This window comes from Postia placenta (genome assembly GCF_002117355.1).
Source record: "Postia placenta MAD-698-R-SB12 unplaced genomic scaffold POSPLAscaffold_9, whole genome shotgun sequence".
Lineage (NCBI taxonomy): Eukaryota > Fungi > Basidiomycota > Agaricomycetes > Polyporales > Adustoporiaceae > Rhodonia > Rhodonia placenta.
In genome coordinates this window covers 1,076,008-1,098,810 of record NW_020169840.1, presented here as the reverse complement: position 1 = coordinate 1,098,810, position 22,803 = coordinate 1,076,008, and the positions used below count along the sequence as shown (strand labels likewise).

The 22,803-nt window shown below is 53.2% G+C and overlaps 7 protein-coding genes and 1 non-coding gene across 8 annotated transcripts; 4 read left to right on the top strand and 4 right to left on the bottom strand.

Moving 5' to 3' along the window:
* Nucleotides 1-848: 848 nt before the first annotated feature.
* POSPLADRAFT_1066427 (hypothetical protein) lies at nt 849-3,529 on the bottom strand (the record flags this gene model as incomplete). The annotated part of the gene is made up of 4 exons (XM_024482071.1): nt 3,462-3,529; nt 3,220-3,402; nt 1,274-2,194; nt 849-1,217 (listed from the first exon to the last, which is right to left on the bottom strand). Exons 2-4 carry the CDS (start codon nt 3,391-3,393, stop codon nt 849-851), a joined length of 1,464 nt encoding a protein of 487 aa, XP_024337840.1. The 5' UTR covers nt 3,394-3,402; nt 3,462-3,529.
* Nucleotides 3,530-3,748: 219 nt separating this feature from the next.
* POSPLADRAFT_1147151 (hypothetical protein) lies at nt 3,749-7,555 on the top strand (the record flags this gene model as incomplete). Its single annotated transcript, XM_024486029.1, has 23 exons — nt 3,749-3,846; nt 3,903-3,945; nt 4,001-4,113; nt 4,173-4,197; nt 4,249-4,287; nt 4,341-4,376; nt 4,436-4,498; nt 4,562-4,639; nt 4,701-4,755; nt 4,826-4,959; nt 5,026-5,173; nt 5,223-5,290; nt 5,454-5,745; nt 5,809-5,835; nt 5,891-5,944; nt 5,999-6,021; nt 6,076-6,162; nt 6,217-6,237; nt 6,291-6,329; nt 6,385-6,432; nt 6,492-6,577; nt 6,628-6,914; nt 7,065-7,555. The coding sequence occupies 23 exons, from the start codon at nt 3,749-3,751 to the stop codon at nt 7,553-7,555; spliced, it is 2,355 nt and encodes a 784-aa protein (XP_024337839.1).
* A 1,304-nt stretch (nt 7,556-8,859) lies between these two features.
* On the top strand, nt 8,860-9,928 carry POSPLADRAFT_1146881 (hypothetical protein; the record flags this gene model as incomplete). Its single annotated transcript, XM_024485999.1, has 6 exons — nt 8,860-8,915; nt 9,095-9,257; nt 9,310-9,398; nt 9,463-9,464; nt 9,515-9,649; nt 9,876-9,928. 6 exons carry the CDS (start codon nt 8,860-8,862, stop codon nt 9,926-9,928), a joined length of 498 nt encoding a protein of 165 aa, XP_024337838.1.
* Nucleotides 9,929-10,212: 284 nt separating this feature from the next.
* On the bottom strand, nt 10,213-13,089 carry POSPLADRAFT_1170752 (hypothetical protein). The gene is made up of 10 exons (XM_024488105.1): nt 12,951-13,089; nt 12,741-12,895; nt 12,122-12,678; nt 11,846-12,045; nt 11,666-11,787; nt 11,437-11,606; nt 11,147-11,376; nt 10,904-11,084; nt 10,664-10,842; nt 10,213-10,599 (listed from the first exon to the last, which is right to left on the bottom strand). The coding sequence occupies exons 2-10, from the start codon at nt 12,885-12,887 to the stop codon at nt 10,478-10,480; spliced, it is 1,908 nt and encodes a 635-aa protein (XP_024337837.1). The 5' UTR covers nt 12,888-12,895; nt 12,951-13,089; the 3' UTR covers nt 10,213-10,477.
* Nucleotides 13,090-13,652: 563 nt separating this feature from the next.
* On the bottom strand, nt 13,653-13,742 carry POSPLADRAFT_t92. The gene has a single exon. It is a non-coding gene; the product is annotated as a tRNA-Leu (tRNA).
* Nucleotides 13,743-14,186: 444 nt separating this feature from the next.
* Nucleotides 14,187-14,925, bottom strand: POSPLADRAFT_1047324 (hypothetical protein; the record flags this gene model as incomplete). Its single annotated transcript, XM_024479256.1, has 3 exons — nt 14,187-14,306; nt 14,528-14,570; nt 14,642-14,925. The coding sequence occupies 3 exons, from the start codon at nt 14,923-14,925 to the stop codon at nt 14,187-14,189; spliced, it is 447 nt and encodes a 148-aa protein (XP_024337836.1).
* Nucleotides 14,926-15,371: 446 nt separating this feature from the next.
* Nucleotides 15,372-16,071, top strand: POSPLADRAFT_1040332 (hypothetical protein). The gene has a single exon (XM_024477725.1). The coding sequence runs from the start codon at nt 15,492-15,494 to the stop codon at nt 15,687-15,689; it is 198 nt and encodes a 65-aa protein (XP_024337835.1). The 5' UTR covers nt 15,372-15,491; the 3' UTR covers nt 15,690-16,071.
* A 906-nt stretch (nt 16,072-16,977) lies between these two features.
* Nucleotides 16,978-22,750, top strand: POSPLADRAFT_1182201 (hypothetical protein; the record flags this gene model as incomplete). Its single annotated transcript, XM_024488902.1, has 15 exons — nt 16,978-17,041; nt 17,101-18,237; nt 18,292-18,341; nt 18,456-18,494; nt 18,640-18,796; nt 18,978-19,059; nt 19,097-19,109; nt 19,208-20,348; nt 20,578-20,809; nt 20,842-20,916; nt 21,008-21,094; nt 21,152-21,341; nt 21,428-21,490; nt 21,708-22,574; nt 22,622-22,750. The coding sequence occupies exons 2-15, from the start codon at nt 17,109-17,111 to the stop codon at nt 22,748-22,750; spliced, it is 4,254 nt and encodes a 1,417-aa protein (XP_024337834.1). The 5' UTR covers nt 16,978-17,041; nt 17,101-17,108.
* Nucleotides 22,751-22,803: the final 53 nt, after the last annotated feature.

Below are 22,803 nucleotides of genomic sequence, written 5' to 3'. Positions count from 1 at the left end.
GACACCTAGCGCTGGACTCACTCTTGAGTGCTTCTGTCCGAGGGCACGGAGCCCATTGTTAAGAGCTATTGGAGGCTCGTCTACATTCTACTTGTACCTACGTTGTATGGAGTATAAACCCATCGAATTCTTTTTGAAAAAAGGGGACATTAAGGTGCGCACGAATTCGGGCGCCTTGCTACAGTCGTAAATATCAGTGAAGTCTCTGGGGTCCCTGAGGAGCGGCATGATGTCGGCAGGCTGCGGCAAGCGATGCCGGACATCTTTGTTTGTGGCAGGCCACTCTCTGGGGTAGCAGGCCAGTCCCTGTTGCAGTAGCTTAACGAGTTACACAAGTCGTGTTTGGGCTCACTGCGGGAATGTAGCTGACGAAGACAGCTATTCAAGGCTACTGCTTTTCACTTGCAATGCTGCACAAATTGTCCTGTTGTCCGTAACAAGCTGTGACCAATTGCTCCCCCGAATGATGCCCCAATGTGAGGAAGGCTGTACGTCAAAGTAACTGACTTGCGACTAGCCCTAACTTCCGCTACAAATGACTGCCTCATGTCCCTCCCACTTTGGCCAGGAGATGCGTGAAAACATATCATTCCAAAATGTTGCACACAACCGAAAGCAACGACACTAGCACAAGCGCAGACAAACATCAAGATCGTTAAACACCACGCAAAACAGTCTTTTTGTACTTTTCGCGGCACGCCAGGCCGTCCGAGCACTCTGGTTGCCGGCCCCTCCCTCCCGCCAGCCCAGGCCGAAAGGACCTGTCCCCCGCCGCCCACCGTCAGTCGGACCCTCCACCACACACGCCGTCCGTACCACCCATCGCCCAATATCGGTCACACAAAGCTTTACTTTGGCGGCATCGGCCCGCCACGTCCGCGTCCGCCACCGGGGCCACCGCGGCCGCGGAATCCACCCCGTCCTCTGTCACCGCCGTTCATCGGGGGACCACGTGGGGGCGGGCGTTCGCCACGCTCCTTCCGTGTCTCAACGATGATGCGGCCCTGTCCCCCGCCCTCGAGGTCTATCCGGATACCACCCTCACCGCCCTGGCCGATCGGCAACGACGCGGCGATCGCACGGCGCGCAGCCTCGAGCTGCGTGAACTCGAGGAACGCGCACGCCTTAGCGCGCAGAATCTCGAGCTCCTTGACGGGGCCGAAGCGCTGGATGAGCGTATTCCGCAGAGCAGAGTCGGGGATGTTCTCGGTCACGCTCTGTAATTCGCTCATTAGTATACGTTACACAAAGTACTTAACGATTGTCCACGTACCTTAACGAAGCACTGCGCAGTTTGCACGTTCTGAGCTGCGAGCAGCGCCGGATGTGGCTGATCCCGGGGGACCGTCGGGCGCGTCGTTACATGCGGCGCAGGCGACTGAGGTCCACTCAGCGGTGCTGGCACAGCGGTCACCGGGGCCTCGCTCACGCCACGCACTTCGTTCGCTACCGCGGCGCCCCACTTGTTGGAGTCCTTCGCAGCGAGGTTGGCCCAGGTCTTACGCTGGGGCGGCTGCATGGGCTGCGGAGCGGCTGGGGCAGGTGCAGGCGGATGAACGTGTGCAGGCGGGGCTGGCGCAGGCGCAGCAACAGGAGCAGGAGCTGGTACAGACGGCAGAGGCTCATGCTGGGCCGGCGGCGAGACCGGGGGTGGAGAAGCAGTAGCGGGCGGCTCAGGCGCGGGGGAGGGCGACCTCTCCACGGGCGCAGGTGCTGGCTCGACTTCTGGCTCGGGCGCGTGGACACCGTTGGTCTGGGGTTCCGGTGCAGGCGAGGGTGCTGCCGGTGCTGGGGCCTCCTCAGCGGGTTTTGATGCAGGCGGAGGAGTGGGAGTCACTGGCGGCTCCGGCTGCAGTTCTGCAGGTGGTGGTGGCGGAGTAGGAGAAAGTGGTACAGGAGGGACAGATTGTGGTTGCTGGGAGGGAGCAGTGGCATCGACCTCACTCGCCTGGTCGTCACTTTCGACAGCCTCTTCCTTCAAGAAGCGGAAGATGTCGTTGAGGACGAAGTAGCCGTTGGGCTGCTCGGCGAGGAAGAAGGTCTGGACGAACTTTCGCCATGGCTCGCCCTTATTTGACATCTCGCCAATGACTTGGATAATAATCCCACCATTGGCAGATGATTGCGCATCAACAGAGTGGATAAAGACCTTGCAGTCTTGGAATCCAATCGAGGTGATCTTATTATGAATCTCCTGTGAATGGGACGGTCAATCATATTGTTTAGAGCACGTAAGGAATGTGAAGATGGTATGCGAACAAGGTTGCACAGCTGCATGCATACTAGAGACGAGCGGGTGCGTGAGAAGCAAAACGACTAGAATCCAGTTGAGACTGCGTCGCGGCAACGGGAGGTGATCACCGGCAGACAATATGAGAGTCGTCTAGGTGAGCAGTGGCTCCGCGACACGTACATCGTATCCTCCCGCGTCGATCCGGCAGTGGAAGGTAATCTTCTGCGCGTCAAGCATTATTACACACAGAATTGCCACCGAGAAACAGCTCTTCTCTGAGCTCCACCAATGATAAAATGAACCGTAAGGGTCCTCCCGCGCCAAGTAAACCCGGGACAGCATGACGCCATGTGCCGCGGCCTGACAAAACGCTCTGCGCTCTCGCAAAGATGTGCCATACAGTTCCAGCACAGCTATACGCGCTAGGAGTGCGAAGCATCTCGAGCCCCGCGTACATCACATAAAAGGCATCTCGAGCGACCCCCGCGCGCAGAAACAATTGACCGCGAGAAGTAAAGACTGATTAGTAATGAAGAACCACCACCACATGTGTTTACGACGAATCGAAGACACAATAGAGGAGTGCATAGTCACGATGGAATCGTGGTCAATTGCATATTGGACCCAGGATGATTTCCTTGATATCCAGGTATGCGGCCCCGCGTCGGTCTAGACAGCGCAGCTGAGGGCGAAAAACGACCACCCTGGTTTCCAGAAAGACACGGTGAATGCTACCGAGGAAGAGCTTCCTCTTGCTACGTCGGACCAATGGCAGAATCGACAGTCTGATTTCTTCCGTGTCATCTGCCCAGCCAAAGTCCCGCAGGGGCGTGCTCGACGTTGCCAGCACATCTGCGAGCCGGAGAGCGCACACTCCACATAGCGCCAAGTGTACGTGATCGCACAGAATGTGCTTGAGCACGCGAGCGACCTCCCACGCACAGTAACGACGCGCCACAGAGATTATTAGATCAACGTGTACACACCTGTTGACCGTAACATGGCTTGCCGTCCTCGCCCTCGGTGCCGTGTATAAAAGTAGAAGCTTTAGTGTAGAAGCAATGCAAACGATTGGGTTGCTTGTTGACGAAGGTGTAGTACTGAGGAACGAATTGCCAGCCGACCTCGGAAGGATTGACGGTGGAAGTGCCGTTTGTCATGATGAAGTGCTGCAGCGGCGACGAGAGTTGAGTATTTCTTTTCACTTTTGTCTGCATTTTAAGCTCACCGTGAGTGCAAAAGGGGAGAGTGCGAAAGGAAAACGCGTCGATGTGGCCACGGAGGCGGGAGGGAAAGTCGATGAGGACTTGTGAAGACAACAAATTATAGACGCGCACTGACGCGAGCAGGCCACTGCCAGACTCGGCCCCAGTCTCGATCGCCCGCCACTGAGCGTCTGTTGCTCTTGTCGTATTTGACGTCAGTCAAGCAGCGACCTTAGCCGTCTTGCTTGGCGCACCAACAGTACTTATACCAAGCTGCTTGGCCAATATATGTCCTTGGTACGTCTTCACAATGCCCCACCATCTGCTACTCCTAACAGTGCTTTGCATCCTTGTCTTCTGCGTCTCAGGAAATGGCGTTTACGCCTTTGGCGCAGGGAACATACCTGGGTACGTCCTTACTTTGAACAAGACGTCGATTATTCATGACCCCAGGTCGCGTGCAGTTTCGCGTATCTGGAGGGCAAAGCGTTCCGGCATGGTGATATCGTGCGTTTCCAGACTCAGCGGCCGTGGAGATGTTTCGCTGACTTGGCCATTGCAGGAGGATACCTTGAGCGAAGTAGCGAAGCGAGCCGGCGGATTTGCCCTCGGTGCCTTGATCGGCAGAGGGGGGTCGAAGTTTGGAGGGCTGGATATTAAGCGGGTCTACTTCGGGTAAGATCATTCACTAGAACGTCGATCGACGTGGAGCCAGATTAACATGCCTTCGGCAGAAATTGGCTGCGGGATTACAGTCAGGTCTGTATCTTCATTGAAACACTGAAGGCAACTTATCGAAACTATATTTAGGCTGTCGATGTGGCTGGTCTGTCGAAGCTGCAGTTCCAGGTCCGTCTATTGCCTTGGGCCTAGGTTAAAGACTGTAACATATTTGATGTCAGACGATCGTTAACCTTTGTATGGTGTTGGGATTTATGGTACTGTCATTTCTACCGAATTATCCCATCAGTCTGTAAATTGTTGACACATCACCTAGTCCCTCGGGTACGCTACAGAAGAATTCGAAGTCACTCCTGAACGTCTTGGTGTTTATTTGCCGGTATAGTCCATCCTACACCGAATTTTGTGACCTCGTCCGCGCGAATTTACACTTGTGCTATAGACAGAACACATTGACAACCCGAAAGGCTATCCAGACGATGCTCAACGATACCATCCTAAGCTGAGGGGTCCTGTCGATGTAAGCACGTTCTGAGATGTAACGTCTGACAATGTAATTGTACTGAACCATGCGCATATAGCCACGGGAACTTGAAATTGATCATCACACAGGGATGAAGAACTACATTGCAAACGGTGCGCTACTTTTCCACATGTATACTACCTCAGACGGCTGAAGGCCTTTCCTGAACGCTGGAGTGAACAGAGCATGGTCATTGGGACACCTCCAAAGCCCTCGTACGCCGCACGCTCCAACAGTGCATCCAGATTGGCCGGCAATATCGCTCAACTGGAAACAAAGCAGACGAATACGAAGCATATCGACTGTTGGGCCAAGCTGTACGTTCATATATATTGCACAATGTCCACAAGATCAGTGACGAAGGTCACCTGGGATACATATAGTTGCATACGCTCGAAGATTTCGCCGCACACTCCAATTTTTGTGAGCTCGCGCTCGTGTCTTTGGGCTATAGGGATGTGTTCGTGCATGTCGGCGACCAAGTAAGGATACAGGCGCCCGATGGACGATGGGTTGCGCCTCTCGTCACCGGTGAGCTTGGACAGTTGTCGATTTTCCTAGAGACTAACTCCGATTGAAGGAACATTTGGTTCGAGCGACTTCATTCATAGTTTACTTGGAGGCAAGTGTTATCACGCTTCGAGTACAGTCGAGACGATTGACTGTATCCGCAGAGGCAACCGATCACATTGTACGTCGGTCGTCCGCGTCTTATCCTGACTGATTGACATCATTGTCACGGCTACATAGAACCAGGTATGTTCAATTTGTACACATGTGCGGTGATCGTGGCGACCTGAACAGGTCTCAGGCATCGGTCGTCGACCTCAATGCTGAGCTCGATCGCGCTCGCTCAAAGTCGGCATCCCAGAGCCGCTCCGGACCCGGATCTTCCAGGTCCCCGGCGGATCTGCTCCGCAGCCTGCTCTTCAAGTTGCCAGACACGGACGGCAGCGGCGGCGAGATGGAGCGCGAGCTCGAGGGCGTGGAACGCATTCGCGCGCAAGGGTATGGCGCTCAGCCGGGCAGCCGTCGACCGGAAGACATGAACCCGCAGGAGCTGCACGCGGTGCTGTGGCAGGTGCTGAGATTTCGAGACAACGGTTAGTCCGTTTACAGTGCTTATTAGGCGTGGCCACGGGATATGCTGACGACTGGACGGGAAGTGATGAAGAAGATCACGATGGTTATTGGTGGGTGTATCTACAAGTCAAAGAGTTTCAAGCGGGTGCTTACATTTCTACAAAGAGAAGATACCGGGGTTGGAGTCCTTGGTGGAGAGAATCAGCGAGTCAATCTCTGGTGAGTATCAACACATTTTGCCGAGTCGTTGCTTCTGACGGACTCTTCTCACAGTCTTCGTTTTCACTACGCTCGAAGTGAGCATCAGTTTGAGGTGATCTGGTTTCAAATGCTTACGGTGCGCACCACAGCCATTTTTGAGGCCTGTTATGAAGGACGCCACATCTGCACTCGCTGCCGCTTCGAGTGAGGTCATCAACAAACACGATCAATACGAGGTGATTCCTGGTATCCTCATGCTCCTTGTCTGATGCTAACCTCCATGCTGTCAGGTGTTCAATGATCCTCGGGCGGTACGTACCGCCTGCCCTGGCTCATTTATCAATACTTATTGAAAGCCATACAGTCCGATCCAACCCATTCCTTCCTGAGCAAAGATCATTTCGTAAGGACTAAGAATAATCATGTCACATCGGCACTGATCAATGACCGCTTTCCAGAACCTTATTCTCAACGAGCCCGCGGGCCATCTCGGCAAGATAATACTGGTCTGTTCGAAACATGTGTATAACCAAAGGTCAGAGACATCCTGACGTATCTGGGGCAGATATATGCGACGACCCGAGTCGTCAAGGCTTGGGATGATCCATCCATCAATATGCTTTATGTCACTGATGACATCCTGCACTGCATGTGTGTGTCTTAACTTTATCCGCGCGAATGGACTAAGACATATGACACAGGTTTCATCCTGATTTCAACACTCGTAACTCCCCCATCCAACATGAGATGATGGAGTATATGCGTTCCTGGGTACAAGGCCTGGGTCACCAGCAACCAAAAGTCCTCCGCCGCCTAACAAAGCAGTCCGTTCGCAATCACTTGAATATGAGGTTGGGCAGCGAAGGCGCAGCGTCTACCGGCCACGGCACGGTTGCGCAGACGGCAGGGATGGAAGTGCAGAATGACTTGTTGTCCAGTGTCCCAGGGCTCTCGCAAGCGAGCGCATTGCTGGGTAAAATTGGCTCCAGTGGCCGACCGAGCTCGAATCACGGGCCAGGTCTCCCTGGCATGGGCATGCTTACTGCCGGTATGGGTGCAATGAAGTCGATGCCCGGCGAATCACCTGTTCGAGCAAGTGCCCTGTCCGCTACACTCCCTGTCCATGGTCACCACGAAGAAGAGGAACGACACACAAGTCACCACAACCGACACGGCCATCATGGGCATGCCCATCACCACTCAGGCACGGAGCACCAACATTACCACCCGGAGCCGCAGGCAGTTCCGTCATATTATCACGAAAGCCACAACATGACTATGCCGTCAGCAGGGGGACCTGTGGCGCAAACGTCTAGCTACAGCGCGGCTTCTGCGGCTGGATATCCAAGCGCATCGCATGGATATGCGCCTCCTTCTGGGCCGCCACCTTTTCCGAACCCGAACGCAGGACCCCCGAGTGGGTACGCGCCGGCGTATGGCTACGCTCAGCCTATGGGGGGTTTCACTGAGCCCGAAGCATATCGCGACCAGCCGAGCGGAGGATATGGCGGACGTGCGCCACCTCCTGGGCCGCACCCATCGGGCCCGGCCTTCCCTGGCGGCCCGCCCGGCCCACCCCCGTTCCCTGAAGGTCGAGGATATCCGCCGCCGGGTGGCTATGGATGGTGAGATGGGTGCACGCTGATTCCTGGACTTTGTCTTTTATACAAGTAAATCTAAGTGGCGAGATTTGCTGCCATGTTATATGGTGCCCGTGGGCCCTTACGTGGGACCGATGCCCGTAGCGCACATGCGCAGGAACGATTGCCTGACATTCATACTGATTTCGAAATTCTATGCGATCCTTCCACCGGCGAGCTGCTTCAACAAACCTTGAAAGGATCGATGGTCACAGCAGCTCCGTCCGTGGACTCGGATCTTCTAATATTATATCTTCGTTTGCACCGTATCCCTTCAGTGAACTGACAGAGATGATTGACGCTTCCCTACTCGATGACATTTGCAATAAGTAGCCGTTTCGGGCTCAAAGACTACCATTCCAGTGTAATTTTCAGTGTAAAGGTCCAACCATTCGTTGGATGAAGACGTTCACAACCTATCAGCAGTTCCTTCGCTCGATAGCCTGCTTGATCACAAGTACTGTGGAAAGCCGCGACACAGCAACAAGAAGCTGCATTTACCGTGATGTTCGATGTGGATCGGGTGCAATGGCGAGCATGTAGCGAAGGCGAAGCCTTGCCGAATTAATCAATCAGCGTCGTGCTCAAGTCTGAGTCGGCTGCCGTGACGTCGGTCGCGTAGATTTTTCTTACCAGGCACTTTCTTTCGTCTCTACTAAAAACTGATCGCCCTAGCGTAGGTTCAAACCTTACATTGATGGCTTGTGGCAACTCCAACACTTAGCACTAGAACGTGTGAGCGAATCCACTTGATCCACATGGTCAAGTCCGGCTCTACGACACTTCTGTTTCTGCCGAACCTTTATCATGCCTCGTAGGGAAGCTGCCGGGGGTTCATTGGTGCTGCGTGCTTCGGGCGTTTTAATTGTCATGAAACTGGCGCTGATGTATAAAGGTAAACGTGGTCGAGTTAAGTCTTTCTCTCAGCAGTGCTCACTCGTAATGTTCTCCAGCATTTTATGCCCTTGCGATGATGCCCTTGAATTGGCTGCAGAACAATTGTGCGAATCAAACATGCCTATATCGGCATGCACCATTTCACTCGCCGTCATTTTCACTGACTGCTCTATTCATCTTGTAGCACTTTCGAAGTAAACCTCTATTTCGCGGCAACAGGTATCTGTCATAGATGGTTCATCGTCCGGCATCCGAGTACACTAATCAGCGTGATAAAAGCAGTGTATCTTTATGATTACGTGCTTACCTTCACGGATGAAGTCGATCAATTGTGGATGTCAGAACGATCGGGCACTGCGGCGCTTTTCTGTACCTTAAGATATCCCCCGCTTGTCAATGTCGTTCTCCAAACCCTCCTGCTGCTCCCTTGGCCGAGCTGGCAAACTTCACATGTGAGTAATGTGGCGTCTCTCTGAATTATAGGTGTTTTAATGGCAGACACTCAGAGGTCAGTTTGATTTTGACTATTGCTGATGCATGGTGGCAAATCATCAATGATCATTTTCCACCCAACTAGCTGTGCCTCTGCGGGAATTGCCCAACTAACGCTGTACCTTCTAGTGTTGACCAGTGCTGCAGGTGAGCACTCAGCGATCGTCAAGCTTGAGTATCTGCTAATGTATGCTACGGCCGTAGTTTTCTCCGCACTCCGTGTATATGCCATCGCCGCAAAGAATCTATATCTTGGCCTTCTCACCCTCCTACTGGGCTTGGTCAACCCCGGTATCAACATCGTGCGTGAGGTGGACATGCATTTAGACTGTTAATCACTCATCTACACGACAGTATACATTCACCACTTTTACTTTCGAGCCCGCGCCATTCCCTCATGCGGGTTGCATCTACTACGTCAGCTCGAATACAAGATTTATCCAGTAAGCTCGTGACATATTTGGCGGAGCATCCCTATGCTGACATAGTACATTGCATCACATACAGTTGTAAGTATCTTGTTTTTTATGTGCGCTTGATCCACTTACATTGACATTAGGGATGATGGGTGCAAGAGCGGCTTCTCTGGTCAACGACATCGTTGTCCTCATAATCACAGTGATGCACTTGACGAACACCAACACATCCCGCTTCTCAGCGGGATCAGAACTAGGCAGAGTCCTGACCATGGACAGTACGTTATTTCATATATGACCTTCTCACCAAACAAATTGACCTGAATGGACCGATATCAAGCGATCATGTACTTTTCGTAAGAGTTTCACCGAATTCTACGGTATGGATCCTTCCGCTGAACCCTGTGCTTATCCCAGCCTGCTACTCATAGTCAATCTAATAGCAATCATCACTGGACGATCTATTGATGTACGTCGTGTTCTTTATGCGCTTGTGGACGTTAGACTTACCCCCGCAGCAGTTTATTGCCCCAGTCACGACATGGATTGCGGTGTAAGAATCGTGTTCGCATCGCCTGAAGCAGCAGCTTATGCACCTACCGACGTAGATTGACATCAATCCTCCTTTCCCGGCTCCTGCTAGACATGCGGGAAGTGTCGACAGGTCCGGCGGGCGAGTCAACTACGCTGAGCTCCATGATATTGGGAACATTCAGTGGGGGATGGAAAGCCGCAGGAGACGCAGTAGAAGACTGTTTCGAGCTTGAAGATAGAGGGACAGATACTCAAGTCGTTTGATGCATAGCAGGGGATCCCGTCGCAAACATACTACTACCCCGTATTCAACTGGAACCAAATGTTTGTATTTGTACTAAATGCTCTTTGTCGATAGCGATGATGAAGTCTATAAGGCTGTAGCGCCTATACTGCGACTTCCAGTGGTTATGTTGGTGAGACAGGATCAGAGTAGTGACGATTAACTACGAAATTGAGTACTGGCAAAAGCACAAGCAGTATCGTCGAGCAGGGCGTCGTTGCTGCAACGCGGTATGAGCCGCGAGCATCCATATGAGGATGTGTCCACGCCAAACATGGCCCAGACTGAGTTATGCCTCAATACCGTTCCATTCCTCGAACTCCTGTCTTACTGCTTTCGACTTTGGCTTTTTGGCTCGCACCAGGTCGCTCCCGGCTTCCGTCTTCCTCAACCCGACCATAGTCTCGTTATCTATGGTGTGACCAGCCATTAGCACTTATAATTGTAAGTGAACAGCGAGCAGATCTGTGCGTACATTGACCCGCGATCATTTCGTCCGCAACAGACACGCTGCCTGATGTGATATATCGGGTTGACACGCCCTGCGCGACCAGCGGCTGCTTCAGCAGTTGTTTGAGCTCTGCCTTGAGATTGGCTGTTTTAGCATCTGCGGCTTTGCGCTTTTGTTTTGACGGAGCTGCTTCTTCCTCGGAGCTATGCAGATGCAGGACTGTGTAAGAAGCTGTGAGCGTTAGATGAAATACGGAGGACCGACCTCTCGAAATCAGAATCGAGTGCGATCTCCATCGCCTCAGCGGTATTCCGTAACCAGCCCTTGTCGTGGTTCTCCTTCCGTACCCGATGCTGCGCGGAATCGATCTGGCGCGCAAGCTGCACACGGGCCTTCATCTTGTCCAGCATGTACAGCTCCACGGGCATTTCCAGGAGCTCTTCCTCTGTAGCACATCGCCTGTGAGTTCGAACGGTCGAACGACGGAGACCGCGCGATATTTCTCACCTCTCCCGAGGCTTTTCATGAGCGCTCTCACAACACGCCGTTCGTCCGGCGCGCACATGAGCAAGCTGAATCCGCGCCGCTGCGCACGGGCCGTTCGGCCGTTGCGGTGCACGTACGCATCCGCGGTGCGCGGAACTTGGTAGTGCACAACATGGTCGACTGCGGGTACATCCAGACCACGAGCGGCGACATCTGTTGCGAGCAGGATAGCGCGCGGCGTATTCCTGAACCTAGTAAATACACGTTAGACATGACTGTAGGATGCACCAAGCATCTTGAGGGCGTCATACCTGTCCAGATTCTTGAGCCGCTGCCGTTGTTCTAGTTGCGAGTGCAGAGGAAATGCGGGTATCTGCAAGAGGTCCATGATAGGAAGAAGCCGACGGATGCCATCTATCGACGACAGGAATACAAGCGTCCGTCCGGGATAGCGTAATAGGAAATAATACAGATATGCATCCTGCAACGCGGTGAAAGATGTGTGAATACCATGTGCCAACAAGCAATCATTGATCTTACCTTGTCCGTTGTAAGACATTCTACCCTGCTCTCTTGCAATGTAGCAACGCTGCCGCCCTCAGGGCTGATGTCAATGACAGCAGGCGTCGGATCACGGAAATCCAGTCTCATGAGCAGATCATCTGGGAATGTACAATACCAGTCATATTTTGCGGTAGTATAGGGGAAGTTCAAACGCACCAAGGGTCGTGGCCGCCTTGCCATTTTTCGTCCATGTTCGCGGGCGTCCCCTCTTCTTCAAATTTCGCTGGAGATCTTTACTCAACGTCGCGCTAAACACAAACGTCTGCATCTCTCCGTCCTTGACGCCCTCCTTGCTGTCCGCCTCTTCCTTTTTCTCCTCCATACCCGTGTCAAACTCAGGCTCAATCTCGTCCTCTCTACGAGCCACACATGTCAGTCTCAGAGCCGTCTGCACGAATGGTAGCAGAGGGGGGAGGGGGAGGGGCAGCTCACTTTGCGTGCTGCAGCGTCAGCCGCAAGATGTTCTCCATCTCCGCGAAGTGCCCCGTCTCGATCATGCGGTCCGCCTCGTCCAGCACGAGGAAGCGCAGGCGCGCGAGCTGCTCGGCAAGCACGTCGTCCTCCTGCACGATGTCCCACAGCCGCCCCGGCGTCGCGACGAGCACGTCCACGCCGCGCCCGAGGACCCGCCGCTGCTTCTGCGCAGACATTCCGCCCACGATGGCCGCGACGCTCACCGCGGGCGGGCCTTTGGGCCGGGCGGGCGGAGCGGCCGGCTTCGCTGGGGCCTTGCCTTTCCCCTTGCTCTTTTTGCTCGCCACGTTGAGTGCCGGGTCTTCAGCGGCAGCGCTCTCAGCTTTCGGGTCGGGGGTGACCGTGTTGAGGCATGCATTGAGGTGCAAGGAGACCTGCAAGGCGAGCTCGCGCGTCGGCGCAAGCACGAGAGCGCGCACCGGTCTCCGGCCCACGCTGCCACTTTGTCGGGCGGCAGCTTCTGTGAGGAGATGGTGTAGGATCGGCAGGCCATATGCGAGTGTTTTTCCGGAGCCCTGGTAGTATAATGTGCACCGTGAGCATGTTTCGCACGCAGAAAAGCAGCATGCATGCACACCGTTTCGGCGACACCGACGACGTCCCTGCCCTGCATCGTCAGTGGTAGCGCCTCTGCTTGGATGGGGGTGGGAGCCGTGAACCTCTGCGCATAGAGCGCACGCGCGAGTTGCGGATGAAGGGCGAAACGGTGCCAATTTGGCAGCATAGATTCGGCTGAGACATGGCCTATGTTAACGCATCAAGCCATGGATCTAATTGAAGGGCTTACTATCGAACGGCTCCTCCTGCGGAGGTTCTTCCGCTTCCGCTCCTGCAGCTGGAGGACTGGACGACCCAGCGCGAGGCCCCTCCCGACCCCCTTCAGAGATTACATCCTGCTGGACATCTCCTTCGTCTTCTGCGTCTTCTGACCGTTCTCCCGTGACCTGCCGTCCTTCTCCGTTTACACTCGCATCGCAACAGTTTCGCATAGTCAACACACCTTGAACCTCACAACCCGTCCCGCACCCGTCTCTTCGTACACGACTTCAACGTCGTCCACCTCCTCAAGCTCCAAGATCCCATCAAATGGGTTATCCAGCGCGGCCTCTTGTGGTCTCGATACCGCCTTCCATGGTAGCTCATCCGCGGTAAAGTGCGATGTTTTCGCTCGCTTGCGCGCAGAACCAACCGTGGATTTCACTTTTCTTTTGGCTGCGGCCATCATGAACTTCTGCGCCCGTATATTTGTCGCGGTCGATGGGCTAGAAGCGAAAGAACAAGACTAAAGGGATACCACAAGTGAGCTCAGAGTAGGTGCTCGATCGAAAGAAATGTATCGCTGTCACATGATCAATCAGTCAATTGATGCGCCTCAACATGTCTATTTATGGTATAGATGCTTCCTCCGACCCTGTTCACCCGACGGCGATAGAAAAAGGCTGATCCAAACCATAAATCTTCCTCAGGGGAAGAAGCAAAACAAGAGTTATGACAAGAGTGGGATTTGAACCCACGCCCTTTCGGACTGGATAGAACAAGTTCCTGATTCCAGCGCCTTAGACCGCTCGGCCATCTTGCCTTATGTTTCTGATGATATGCACATTATATCAGGTACGTTTATTTAGATATCCCAACGGTTTCCTGTTTGCCTCATGCATTCTTCACACAATTGTAACGCCTATATACAAGTACACGAATAATTATAGCTCTACAGCGACCGACGTCGCGCAAACAAATTTTTGGGAAAGACCTTCTGCCGTCCGAATGTTACGTCCTTTGTCCAAGTGATGGGGATGGTGCTACAGAAGAGGACGCTACCGGGGAATCATTAGCAGCTATAGCCTGTAAAAACTATGCGGGAGTAGCATAAATAAGAATAATGTCCATGCCAGGGTATGGTGGTATGCAATGTGGATGTCCATGTCGAAGGAATGTCTCGACTCTGAGGGAGCGGAAGAGAGCGTATAGTGTGTGGAGTGGTGCGTGCGCGTGGGCAGTTGACCGTCTGCGTCTGCGTCTCGTTTCATTGCTCGAGTCTGTCGAGGATCGTCATGAGCCCCGGAATGCTGCGCGCGCAATCAAGCGCAATGGGCTGTTGCGGGTCCCGTTTCTGTGAGCGTGAAGCGGAGGCAGAGTACCGGATCTGGATATGAAGGATATCGTGTGAGCAAAGGCATTCTGAGATCGAGCGGTACCAACGTGCTAGTTGCTGGTCAGTGGCCTGTACGATTCCCTCGGCAAAGCCAATGACCAGCAACTGTCACTATGTCCTGACGACGCCGTCGTTGGTGGTAGTCGTTGCAACTACGACCCAACGACAGCTGGCTGGCACGTCCTTGACGGAGCAAATACGCAACCACTCACGTGTACTGTGAACATCCGGGGGTCGTTCCGGTGCAAGCAAATCCTGCATGTCCACCTAATCACGTAACGCCAATCAGCGCGAGGCGCCCACAAACGTACACATAGGACACGTACTGCTCGTCCACAAGCACATTGGCACCGATTACCTGCGCCTCCTCATATAGCGCTGCGCGCGCAAGACGGAGTAACTTTGCGACGTCGACGCCGTCCTTGCACACAAAGGTGTCCTCCTGCACAAGCGGAACCTTGCGGGGGGACATGGCGACGTCATCGGCGAGCGCAGCGTGCGTGAGCGGCCAGTCGCCCGAGGTTGAGTCGATGTGCTGCGCTGCCGCACGTGCTTGGGCGCGGCGCAGCCGAACGAAGAGATTCGCGACGTCTGCCATCTTGAGAGGCATGGCAGGGATGCGAGAGAGACGACGGGAATGCCCACGGGTGCTGTTTGACGACGCCGTCGAGTCTGAAGACGACGTAGAGAAGCGGTGCTGGAGGGGCGAAGGGGGCGGTGTAGCGAACGAGGTGGGGCGAGTCATCACAGCAGAGAAGAAAAGACAAGGGAGCGGATGAGACTGGGGGACCGCGAACAGCGGTCGGCGGTTACATATGCAACGCGGGCGCTGCTATTTCTGGACGGCGCCATCATCATCATGGGCGCCAGCCCGCGAAGCAGCTATTTTCATCTCGACAGGTCGAGACTGCGGCGTGCTCACACTTGCCCCTCATTCAAATCCTTTTTCCGACTGCTTATTCCCGTGTGCGGATACGACCCTTCCCATCGCCTCTGCGCACCCCGCCCTCAAATTTCACTACGGCGGAAAATGGTCGTATCTAGCGAATCCCCGGACCCCGAGGTCTTCCATTCAGCTGCCGCGCTTGGTCATGATCACAGCACGAGGATCAAGACCCCTGAGTAGACAAACAGAACCTTGAGCTTGTGTATAAGGGAAGCATTCTTCATTAGGTCATGGCAGGAGAAGGCGCTAGGAGACCGACAGCCGCATGGCCAGCAAGAAATCCCATCACGAATTGTCCTTCCGCTCATGTCCAGTCTGCTGTTGGTAGTGTCTATTCGAGCTTCTCGGACACGCACCGACTTCGGGCCGCAGTCTATGGCCAGCAATGCAAGAGCAGGCCGAAAAACCACATTGTCGGCGCAACCTGAGTCGTGCCAGACTCTAGTGTGTCCGGTCATGGAGCCCCGCTGCTCTCGCCGTTGGCGGAGATTGAGTGCCATCAGCGGCGTCCGACTACACTCCACTCACAAGACACCCTATGCTCACAGATTCAAACAAACAATAACACTGTCACTGTGTTCAGAAGTCTGTCAGCCAGCGGACATAGTGGGTAGTATCATACCGAATCTTCATACTGATTGTCTTCGCCGTCAACAGATCTTACTGTCCTCCTGTTTTACCTGATATGGTCGGACAGTCCGATGTTGCTTCAAACGATCAGGTTTTGGCTCTCATGATGTCTTGTAACAGTGCGAGAGTGTTCATGCTGTGCAGGCAATGTACAGTTTATGACAGGTGCTACACGAGCCAAGGCTCCGTGCGAGCATCGCCTCTCAGTCATGCACCAGTCAGGCTACATCTGACCGCGTCGAAGCAGGCGCTTTATGTGCTAGGCACCTCACGTCTGTATACACAGTGACCCGTGCTCACCACATAAAAATGCTTAAGGAGTGCATAGAGAAACTTGCGGAACATCTGCGTGGTACTACAACTTGAGATAACATCAACTTACACGATGGTGCGTGCTCGCCACTCGCTTGCCACAGCCGTTCAAGTTCGAACAGAACATTCGCCTCATAGGTGTCCTTTCTGAGCACTCCCACAGCCACGCCAGTACGGATCAATGGTGATTCTATAATGTTAGGTACATGTCCTGTATTTTCAACACCCGTCGTTTCCCCCTTTTTAGCATGTTTCCAGCAACGACATTATTTACATAACAACGGACTCGCGTAGGTCGATTGCCACTCACAAGCGCTCACAGATTCTAGCTTACGGCATGTCACGCTTGCGTCATTCGCCAACCTGATTCGCTGCTCAGCCCTTTGCGGGCGTGATCAGGTCACGGTTGCATTACGCTCAGTCATAAGCGACCGTTTGACATTCAGCCACATCTGAACTCTTCAAAGCAGCGAACAGTCGCTTGTTTTCCAGCGACACTCAAGCGGCATCTTTGAATCGAGTACGACACTCCTTCACTATAGTGATTCCCTAATATAGTATTGACACAGCGATTGGCCCATCTCGCACTTTCCCTCGACCACTACATTGTGGATTACGGACCAAGGGTAAGTCGATCTGCTATACCACATTCGCTACCATCCGCTCATGATCTAGATAGCTTGCTCTCTCTAGGTGTGGCACAATATAGTCTACTATATCGTAGGGTACAGACTGAGGCTCGCTCTCTTTAGACTATAACACGACAAACATAGTGGGCTCCTCCTCTACCAAGCACCTGGGGTCAGTGAAGTCAATACTTTTCCAAGGATTGACTCAGGTGAGCCATCACTAGGCCTAGCCGGGTATTTTCTCTAACCTACTGCACCAGAACCGTAGGCGCCACAATGGAAAAAGCTCCCATGGAGATCTGGGGGCGGATATTCTCCTTTGCATGCATTGACGACGGATACACCGGTCACTCGCTTTCCCAGGTCTCCCGGTACTTCCGCGTGGCGTCAAATCATTATCAACTGCAAAGCGTAGCTTTGTCAGGGCGCGACCAGATACAACGCTTCGCCGACCTGCTGGAGAATACACATCCCAGATGCCGCTCGGTTCGCTATCTGTACGTCTCCGAGTCACTTGCACGTGATGACATAGCTCGAGGACAAGACCTGGCTCAACGTTACCCGCATCGACTATCCCCCGCAGAGATGGAGTCATTGTCACCCGAGGATCTCGTCAGAAAGTACATGCTCCATGAATGCCATTCTGATGATTGGATCTGCATCATGAGAAAAGTTATATCGATGCGAGGTCTCCCTCAGATGAAGCAGCAACTTGCAGCGGAGCGCCAGCAGTCCCTTTCTGCAACGCTGTTGCGCATCCTGCAGCTCGTTAGCTCAAACCTTCAGACTCTGACAATGTGTATGGACAAGGAATGTCCGGATGCATTCTTTGCGGTGTCCTTTCCTCGTCTCACGGAGCTCCACCTGGTGACCACTTCGGATCCGACCTATTCGCACATCAATGCTGAATTGCGAAAAGTGCACATCTTACCATCCTTGACTCATCTACACCTTACCAACTGTGCCGAACTGCTTGAAGCATTCGGCAACCGAGTCCCGTGTTTGGCCCACTTGCGACTCACGGATATGGGGCTACTCTCTTCTGCCATCCTGTCCACGGCATTGTCTGCATCATCTGTTACCGAGGGGTCGATGTTCCCGGGACTCGTCCAGGTCATCGTTCAGCCTGAAATAAGCTTCAAGAAAAGCCGCGCATGCTGCCTAGCGGGGATGAAAGGCGCTGTGAAGAGCGGAAGGATCGACTTGCTGAAGGTGAACCCGTCACGCTCGAAGGCGTACGGACATCGCAGTGGCATAATCGTTTTGATGTCGAAAAAAGGTTGGCTGAAGGAAACTGCAGGTGGCGAGGGCTACTGGGAGGTGAAGGCCAGTGAAATTGACACACTTACCTTTCAGCAGCTCGGTAGGATAGATATGCCATACGAGAGGCACACGCACAATGATCGTGTATATGGCAAAAGGAGGAGGTGGCCACCAAGAATCAGATAGACACTTGTAGTTTCTTATCGTTACTGTATAACACGGTACGTATTTGGTATTCGACAAATTGTATGTCTAGAGTTGTAAGCATTGTTTTTCAGACACAGCATTCATGTTGTAGATTCAACGGTTCGATTCAGCTTCCTACAATCACTGAGCCGGCCAATTGCTTATGGCACATAGAGAAGCCTCAAGCCGTCAGACATCGCAAAAATACACCTAGTAAGTGGGAATATACTCATGTACTTATGATGAGAACTTGATCCTGATTCTTGATCAAAACGACGCGACGTGTGACGTCACGCGTAGGCAGTTTCACATGAACGCGTTGAGCAAATCGGGTCTGCTACATCCTTTGAAGTTCTAGAGTTCCCCTCCTTACTTAATGGAGAATGCGCCGATTTGCGAGCAAGGGTGCCTCTGCCAGCCTGGCGGCGTCCCGAGTACAAAACTGACTCTCATCATTTTCACTGGCCGTCACGGTGACAACGAACTCAACATGGTTTCGATCTGCCGAGGTCCCTGTGAGGACTTATGACGACCATAGATCTTAGTGTTCTCTAGTGCTCGGGCAGGGGGTAGAAAGGTTGTCTAAGACAAATACTATCTTTAAGTGACTGAAGGTACAGTCTCAAAATGACAAACGGATGCGCAAATCTTGGAGGCAGTGCTGTACTACCCACTGCCTTACTGCGTACTGCGTAGCGAATGCACAGCTTGTACTTGATGACACGTCCTGGACATGTGATTCTCACAGCCCCTACACTTTCCACAAATACATATTGAGGTGAGTTGCTAGGTGACAACGACTACTATCCTTCCAGACACCTCTGCATGGTGAGTACTCTCAATCCCCCCCCCTCCCCCCCCCTTTGAACACTAGATGTGGCGTCGTAATTCACACATTGACAACTGCTACTTTACATCTATAGCAGAAAACGCGTATCGCAGTGGAGGAAGTTCCTCTAGAAATCTGGGCACGCATATTCTGCCTGGCCTGTACCGACGATGGATCGACCGGTTGCTCCCTTTCTCAGGTTTCCCGATACATCCGCGCTGCGTCGAGTGAATATCGACTACAAAGTATCGCCTTGGCAGGAATCCAGCAGATGAGAAGCTTCGGAGACCTGCTGGTGAATACGCGGTCCGATTACCATCGGGTTCGCTACCTGTACGTATCCGAATTCCTCGTGCGGCAACGGTCCACGGTCCCATTTGACTCCGAGGATATGGAGCCCACGGGAACGCACCGCCCCCACGATCATTCGACAGACGAGGATCGCACTCGAGAAGAACATTCAATCTTTGTGGCAACACTATCACGCATCCTATGGCTCATTCACCCCCACATTCAGACACTGACAGTGTGTCTGGATAGGGAAGGCCCTGACACCCTCTTCGAGACTCCCTTCCCTCGTCTAACGGAGCTCGACATCGTGTTCGAGGTTTCGCGCTCGTTTCGATCGCGCGATGATGTCCGCGAACCGCCAAGGATTCAGGACTTATCGTCCTTAACTCACCTGCATCTGGACAACTGCGCCCATCTCCTTGCCGCGTTCAGAGGACGTGTTCCACGCTTGGCTCATTTGCGGCTTACGGAGATGAACCCGTTGTCATCTGCACAGTACGTCATCTCCAGAGCCTTGTCCACCCAGTCAGAGTCATCGATAACTGCGTCACGTCATCCAATCTCCGTCGATCTAGACGCGTTCCCTACGCTCGGAAGAATCATTATCCAACCTCCAGGAGACGTGCATGAAGGGCGCGGATGCTGCCTTGCAAAACTGCAGGATGCTCTCAAAAGTACTAAGATTGTTCTGCTGAAACCAGAGGACCCGTACAACAAGTTACTGCTGCATCTCGACAGTGGTGGAAGATCTGCAAGATCGAAACAAGAGTGGTCGGAGAGAACTGCAGGAGGAGAGGGTGTCTGGAAGATCAACACTGGTGATGTTGACATGCGTATGTTCATGGAAATCCTGCAGCAACAGGAGCCATACAGGAGACATATTCATGCTGAGACTATTCAGGTCTGTGGACTGGTACCCTCGGGCGCGGCCCGTTTGGCAGATCATGGTACACTAACTAGTAGACTGGCTTCGATACGTTAAATGCGGCATTCTGGCTACTGGAACCGAGTTATTATTGTTACCTTGTTCATATATCTACTTTCTCCCATGCGCTGTCCTTAAGCTTCCATGGCATATGTTATCACAATCCGAGAGGTCGAACATTATCTGAACGGCGCATGCATGGCTTCCATTATCCTCGCATGTTGAGACCACATTTCGGGATATAAAACTAGGCCTTCGTCGGACATATCAAGCCTCGCTCAAGTTTGAAACTGTCAAGACATACGCGTACCAACATGACACTGCAGTAGGACAGGTCAAATTCATTTTGTTATTCAGCGTCTACTACGACAGACCCCAGCGCTCGGGCCCTTGGAGTAGAACAGTTGTCTTTCTTCTGAGCCGACATTACCAGATGTCCAGAGATGAACGCTTGAAGGACACAGTAGCTGTTCTCCTCGATTGGTCTGTCAGAAATGGCATATACATCCACCCAGGCGTCACAGTCGGCAACGATCCTTCAGCAGGGATAGCGGTCTTTTCAAACGAGGTTTTTGCAACGAACACAATGCGTGAGTCTGCAATCATCGAATATTGAAGTGACAACTAACCAGTACAACCTGAAGTCGTCCGAGTCCCCGAGTCAGCAATCCTGTCCGCTAGAACGTCTCCACTCCAAGAGCAGGTTGCCTTTGTTCCGTATGGACATGAAGGACACCTCGCACTCGCTCTAACGCTATATCACGAGCTGTAAGTGTACGTAACGCCTGGTCAACGCACTCTTGCCCGAGGCTCACTGCAGCACAGCACGATGGGAGAAGAATCTGAATGGTACGGCTACCTACAGTCGCTCCCGACCTCTGTGGTTCCAAATGCTCTGTTCTGGGGACATGATGATGCAGGAATGGGAGATCATGATGGACGCGAGGCCAGGGCCTGGTTGGATGGCACAGAAGTTGAGAAGGAGTTCTGTGATGAACATGGTGTCGACACTGTGGTACGTACACATCCGAATGCTCTCAGCGGAAAACCACTCAATATCCATAGCACGAGCTGCATGAGTATTACTCAAGATTTGTTCAGCCACTGTTCAACAGGCTAGACAAACCCTGCACACTCCAAGGCTTCATTCTCGCCTATTCCCTTGTGAGTAGTCGAGCATTCCTTGTCAATGCATACTACGGGATCTCAATGGTACCAATAGCCGACGTGTGGGTTCAGCCTCCCGTCGTGTCTGTTACAAATGAACTAACTTTCGGCCCATACCAAATAGGTTTAACCACAGCTCAGACCACCATATTCACCTCGAGGTGAGCCGTAGCGCGTGCAGTAACTCAGTCAAGATCTCAGACCTCATTTACAGTGCGACATCGATGTGTGCCCAACGTGCGGCTCTCTAGATGAATGTCCGCACGATCGTGAAGATCCATCCCTTGCAACGTCACAGATCGGGTCGTCTCTAAGTCGAAGCGAAGTTACCTGCGATATGGTCACCAACAGGCCCGTTCTGCCCAACAGCGAAATATTTAACACGTACGGCCACCGCCTCGGAAACGCGTCGCTCCTCGCGCGGTACGGCTTCGCGCTCGAGGGCAATGAGCACGACATCGTCTCATGGGAACTCTCCATTCATGATCTCCTCCGTACCGACGAGCCTCTTCCACTCTCCCCAGATGAGTTCACTCTGCTCTTTCGCAAGCTCGCTAAGCTCTGGGCGCGCTCGTTATCCTCTATCGCGGGCGACAACAGCACCCTTGTCTACCGTCCTGTCGTGCCGGATGGCGAGGAGCCAACGTACACCGGATGGCAGTCGCATTTGTGCATCAACAGCGAAGCTCAGGTGAGCGTGCATCTGTGGCTATATGCCGCGCTGCGCGCCGTGATAGCGATGAAGGATGAGGGGCCCGTGCAATCCGGTGACTCGGAGACATGGAGTGTGGGCGAGGTGGTGCCGCTGCTCGGGAGGGCGATGGACGCGCAGGTGGGGATCGAGAAATTCATGAACGTGACAGACGAGACGATAGACGGCGAAGAAATGGTGGTCGACATTGACGTCTTAGTGAGCCGTGGATTGATACTAGAGGCCTCGACATGGACTGACAGCTCGACGCAGCCGAAGCGTATCCTGGGCCAAATAGCCGCGACGGTGTGCATGCTCTGTACACAGCGGATATCACGGCTGGGCAAGCAACCTGCTCTGAGCACGGCGGACCTTGGTGACTATTTTGACGTGAGTCGCACATTGTTTTAGATAAATCAATTACTGACTCAACGCAGAGCCTACCAACTACGAGGGAAAAGACGCGCCTGGCTCTTGCTGAAGTCATCACCGAGAGGACCATTCTCGAGAGCTGTCACGCGGTATGGCAGGACTTTCTCACTGTCCTTGTGGACGATGCAGAATAGTGGTTGAGCCTACGACCGAGTATCTGCTAGTACTTCTCTAAGGCGTGGAATAC